This window comes from Solanum stenotomum, chromosome 8, assembly GCF_019186545.1.
Source record: "Solanum stenotomum isolate F172 chromosome 8, ASM1918654v1, whole genome shotgun sequence".
Lineage (NCBI taxonomy): Eukaryota > Viridiplantae > Streptophyta > Magnoliopsida > Solanales > Solanaceae > Solanum > Solanum stenotomum.
This window is the reverse complement of record NC_064289.1, coordinates 2907933-2913804: the sequence shown is the minus strand read 5'-3', so window position 1 is coordinate 2913804 and position 5872 is coordinate 2907933. Positions and strand designations below refer to the sequence as shown.

The window sequence follows — 5872 nt, the reverse complement described above, 5'->3', positions numbered from 1 at the left end:
CCCCTCCCCGTTCTGGCTCAAAACTGATTTCGAGAATTGTGAATTTTAACTGTTTCCAGTTGAATGTGGAATTAATAGGTTCATAATTAAAGCAAGTAACAACCTGCAAAAGTGGATTTTTCGATTGTTGTGAACTTGAAACCCGATGTATTTGCTGTGTTGCTTTCAGTTTTGACAATAAAAGAAAGAAAATACCAATGGTTTCTTATAATTCTATCAAGAATTTGACTAATCAAGGAAAATAATGTAGAAAAGCATCTTCTTCTATAAAAACTGAGGAAGATTTTCACTTGTACATGTGTGGTAATGGTACAGTTTGACATTTCAATATTGTCAAATAAGTTGATGTTTTCACAGTTTTTTAATTCCCTCAATATATCCTTGGGAGTGTACACCTCAACCCCAGAAAACAAATAAATGATGGATGTATCAGGTGATCTTCCACCTTTCTCCCATTTTCTACAATTTATGCTATAACAAACCAAGAAAAGCCAAACATAATAGAAAAAAGAAAAGCATACAGGAGCAGCTTAACTGGATCAGTGAGGATTAATATAACTGATCCCGCTTGCTTAGGATTGAAGCATAGTAGTAGTTGTTATTTATTCAGCATTCCAGGACATTTGTTGATGATGGTGGTGACTGTGAAAGCTGGTTATGTATCGGAGCCTCGGGTTCTGTCTGGGCCTGTTTTTGCTGCTCAGCATATCTGTTTATTCGTTCAAGCAACTGGGTTGCCTTTCGTCTACCCCTTTCAGTGCCATTTTGTACTAAATCCACCAATGGTCCCATTATTCCTAGCTCCTGAACATCCACTAGATGATGTTGGTCCCCAGAGCAAAGGTGTACCAAAACTGCAGCTGCATTTTCTTTGTTTCTGGGAGAACCATTTGTGATCACATTTACCAAAACAGGAACTGCCCCTGCAGCTCCAATGGTTGTCTTCCCTTCTGGATGACTAGACAGTATCGCTAAAATGGCAAGTGCTTCATCGATCATACTACCTTGAGATTCCGTAAGCAGCCCCATTAGAGTGACCACAACTCCAGCCCTTACTGCCTTGCCCTTGTTCCCTTGATAAATGCAGAGATTGAAAAGTGCGGTAGCAGCGTCTTTCTTCCCTCTCTGGGTGCCATCACTTAATAATGTTACAAGTGGAGGTATTGCCCCAAAAGTACCAATTATGACCTTATTCTCATCTATAACTGAAAGGCTAAATAGCGCGGCCGCTGCATTTTCACGTGCTTCCATGCTCCCCTTCTTAAGCACATGGACGATACCAGGCACTGCCCCTGATGTTACAATGCTCCGTTTGTTATCCTCACAGATAGAGAGGTTAAGTAGTGCTGTAACAGCATGCTCTTGGATCCGAGAATCAGGTGTGGAAAGAAGGTCAACGAGCAGAGGAATAGCACCTGCTTCAGCTATTGCAACACGATTATCAGCATTGCGTTTAGCAAGCAGGCGGATTTCACCTGTGGCTGAGAGACGATCTTCAGGGCTGCCAGATGTGAGCTTTCTCAGGAGATTTTCTATCGTCGAGTGCTCAGCAGGCGTGCACGCGGATGTTGATTTATTGGGTGTACTACCTGGTCGTTTGGGTGATTCAACTCCATTCATTTCACACCACTGTGCTATGAGGCTCCGCAACACATAGTTTGGTGTGACAACATTGCTTGTGAGGACTTGTTGTGTCTTGGGACAAGTGCTATGCCCTGCTTCCAGCCACTTCTCAATAGAAGAACGCTCGTAAGTCTGCGGTGGAGGACACCATCAATATTGTTAGCAAACTACGATATGGAAATGATAACTACAGTACAAATTCAGCCTACAAACACGAAACCACATCTTCCATGAACATGAGATCCATAAGGCATGTGCATCCTCAATATTTCAGTAGATACATTTTAACAAGCATAAATGCGACATAAATCATGTATCAAAATTTTGGTTGATTATTTAGTTTCTAAAGATATAATCTCATAAATCAGTAAGGACCATATCAATTAAATGAATACGAATCACCTATCTGTCTATACTTTTTGCATATGAACCAGTCTACTTGCCCCTAAAAATAAAAAATGAAAACAATGAATTACTTTCTACTTTTTACCTCTTTTCTCTATTTGAAAGTGATGACAAAGATTTCAAAGCACTTCACGGAGAAAGAGTGAAAATGTGCTTGGATTTGAAACCTATAATTTAATGAATTTCTACTCATAAATTTATGTACCGCGAATAGGGGATTTCTTCCATGATCATTTAGGATATCTTTACTCCATCTACTGAAGAAGAAAAAGAAGAGGGAAACTAGACAATAGGGAATTTGCAACACTTGAATGAAATGATTTACGGCGTTGTTTAATTGACAGTCTGACTAACATCCATGCACGCACAAGGCAAGATGATAATGCAAGATAGGAGAAATGGAGGGACTCTGTTAAAACGTCTTTCCTGTCATGAGATAGCAAGAGAAATGGATAATGGTGCGACTCATTTTTAACCAAAAGCATGATAAAGATCCAAAAATGGTACCTGGCCGGATGAAACAATGACAGGATCTTTCATCAATTCCAGGGATATAGGACACCGAAAATCATCTGGTATAACTGGGGCCTTATGAGTTGCCTCGATAGATGCTTGTCCGCTACAAGTTGAAGACTTCTCCCTCGAAGAAGAATCAATCTCCGGAGTCTCAGTCAGCACAAAGCCCTTAATTTTCCTCAGTACAAGTGACATCTTCTCGATCCTCTCCTCTGGATCTTCACCAGAAGCAGTGACCATATCTTGCAAAGCACATGATTCTTGTGTGAGATCATATAATCCAGTCAACTGTAACTTCTTAACCAATTTCCGCAGTACAGCTGGATCTATAGCAGGATCATTACTCTTTCTGTAAAGGGACAATAGATCCTCACGGAGTTCAGCATCAGGTGTATCAACCCTTCCTTTGGCTCTTTGGAACTGAGAAAGGACAAGCTCTACCTGGAAGTTGGAGCCACAGATGGAAAAGAAGAATTGCACATTAAGAGATGTATCCATCGACAACAAATGAAGACGTAATAAGGTGATGTCTTTTACCTGCTCTTTAACTTCATCAGATATGTCAAGCTCTTCATAATGAACTCCACCCAAAGCTTGTTCCAGCTGGGTTGTCACTTGGTGAAATTTATTCATTATCTGCTCCCTTTCTAAGACCTGCAAAGAAAAATTCCTAAATTGAACTTTACTCTGTAAGCCTGAATAATCCTGATGTTTCAGCGAAATATACAGTGTTCTACGAGGACTAAAGCTAATCATTCATGGGTGTAAGGAATTATTTGCGGTTAAAATAGAAATCTGCTCTATGAGAATCATTTTACCATGCAAATGCTTGAGTTAGTAGATGTCAAAGCAGCACTTCAGGGAGAAGAAATGAGGAGTTCAGACGTCTTGATGACCTAAAAGCCGTAGATCAGGCAGGCTATTAAAGGTTCACTTTAAGGTAGCAGAAATAATAGCTTCCAAATCCAATAGAGTCCAGTCCCTAAAGAAAACAACTACTCCATAAATAGTTACAACAAAATTCCCCAATAGGGAGATGCTAAGTACTAACCAAAGTAAACTATAAACGGTTGAGACACCAGTAATGTTATATGAGATATGAGAGTTAGTGTTGCTGGGCCTCTTAACACCCAACTTGTCCTCAACATGAGCACTAGTAGAAATACAGATATTAAGTAGATGGCATCATATAAGATTAGACAAGATTAGAATTAAAGGATAGAAAGGGTACAAGTAGCACACTGCATGCTTAAAGGATAAATCGAAGAAGGTTACCTGACGTAGTTTGGTCAAGTCTCAACGCCACCCATTTAAAAAATAAATAAAAAATCCACGTGGTCCATTTAAAAGGATCAGACCCCCTTGCACATGAGTGGCATGTTAAAGACATAATCAACTAAGCATCCAAGGGTATGACGAAATGGTCAATGAAATGGGTTGAGAATCATGAGGTCTTAGGTTCAAATCCTAGTAGAGACAAAAACACTAGGTGATTATTACCATCTCTCCTAGCCTTGGTGAACAAAGTTACTTGGTACATGTTGATGGTGGGAGGTGGCAAGTATCCGGTGGAACTAGTTGAAGTGCATGCACATTGTTGGTCCGGACACCACGGTTCATCACGTATTTAACTCAAAAGAGCACATAAAAAAAGCTTGTAATCCCTGCATTGCAACTCTGTTCAGCTTCTCTATAATAGCTTCCCTACCAAGATACTGCAACTAGTTTCCTTTCAGCAAAGAATTTTACTTGAAATTATCCTAATAAAGAAAGTCCAACCCAGTTTGACATCCTGAAGAGGCAAGTAACGAATAGTTGGTTTGAAGCACACCAAACGTTTCATAATAAGTGCATGGATTCTTCTCTCCTTTTTTTCTTAGTTTGCAAATAATCTCCTTCACCGTCAGCTCCACACTATTTAGACAGTAGGAGAGGTGGATGAACCAGAAAAGTTCAATAAAGGTTCAGCCATATAGAAAGTAAAATTTCCATTATCATACTAAACATGCCAATCTTGTTCATGTTGCTGTTATTCTCAGTAAATAACATAAAACTTAACCAGTATCCAATGATATGAAATCATTGCCCAGGAAACAAGAACATTTCTAAGAGGTCTGGCGGCGAAAAGGTAGTGGCTTTCTCAAACTTAAGTATTGGGATCAGAAATAATAGCACAATCTACTAATGGTGTGCAATAATCCAAGGACGGAGTCATAAAAACACACATCCTAATCAAAAATTTGAAAACTCATCCTCATCCAGCAACTTAAGACTCTTGTTGACTCCCTTTGTTACAAGATGAAGAATCTTGATGAGGATAGGATACTATTGCAGTACAATTTGGTCTATTCACATAGAGGTTAATCAAGTAAATACACATTGATCACTGATCAGACAGATCTAACGATAGACCACTTATCTCCACACCGAGCCTCAAAGCAATGATCTTGTTCCAAGAGCAAGATGAATTGTCCATTTCGGAATTTAGATAGCTAGGTTCTTGATTATATAGAAAGCTATAGGATCTTAATTTACAGGTAACTGCAGTTTCAATCAATCGATCAACCCTGTATCAGTTCCAATCTAATTGAGCTCAGGTATATTAAAGTAAAAACGCGAATCTAAAATCAATAAAGGTGGACATAATCAAGTACGATTCTGAAATAAAAAACTCACCAGATAAATCTTGCTTCCCTCACTACCGAATTTGAGCAATTCCTTGGTTGATTCAAGAGCTTCTTTCAAGGAAACCAAAGCTATCATGGAGTTTTCAGGAAGTGGTTCTTTGATATCCCGAATCTCTTCAAACATTGGAATCAACAATTTGAGCCTCCTAGCTAGATTGCAATACTCTTTCTTCACCCAAGTTCTGAAATCTGAAATGGCTGCTATTTCGTTCACTACCTCAATCAGCTTCTGCACTAACACTCCTCTTTCTTCTTCCATTTCCTTTCAAAGATCCAAAATTTAACAGAAAATTGAAACAGAACAACTTATAAATACGAGCTGAGCTGAACTGATTGCGATGTTCAGCTGCTAAATTAGACCTGAAGAGCTCAGTTGTTAGTCGTCGACTCCATGAGAGAAGGGAGACAGAAAATGGAGTAATTTAGAGTAAGAATTAAGAGAGTATTGTTGTGGCGGCGGGGCTTTAGGATGAGTTCTTTTGATGTGGATTGGCTTAAATAATATGTTAATGAAGTTTACCGGCGAGGTACTTGTCGGCTAATTGTTACCGGCGGTGAATTGAAGTGTGGGGTATAACTGGATCTGTGAAGAAGAAGAAGAAGAAAAAAACAGGTTTATTGGTGGGTTTTTGAGTAACCGT

At 39.2% G+C, this 5872-nt stretch overlaps 1 protein-coding gene across 2 annotated transcripts; it reads right to left on the bottom strand.

Annotated features, from left to right (window-relative positions):
* Positions 1-242: 242 nt before the first annotated feature.
* LOC125872705 (U-box domain-containing protein 13-like) lies at positions 243-5872 on the bottom strand. Of its 2 annotated transcripts, none has more exons than XM_049553470.1 (4): positions 5221-5872; positions 3082-3198; positions 2536-2985; positions 243-1755 (listed from the first exon to the last, which is right to left on the bottom strand). In XM_049553470.1, the coding sequence occupies exons 1-4, from the start codon at positions 5488-5490 to the stop codon at positions 607-609; spliced, it is 1986 nt and encodes a 661-aa protein (XP_049409427.1). In that variant the 5' UTR covers positions 5491-5872; the 3' UTR covers positions 243-606. The 2 variants fall into 2 exon arrangements, with proteins under 2 accessions (XP_049409427.1, XP_049409428.1); XM_049553471.1 differs by lacking the exon at positions 5221-5872 and adding an exon at positions 3363-3526.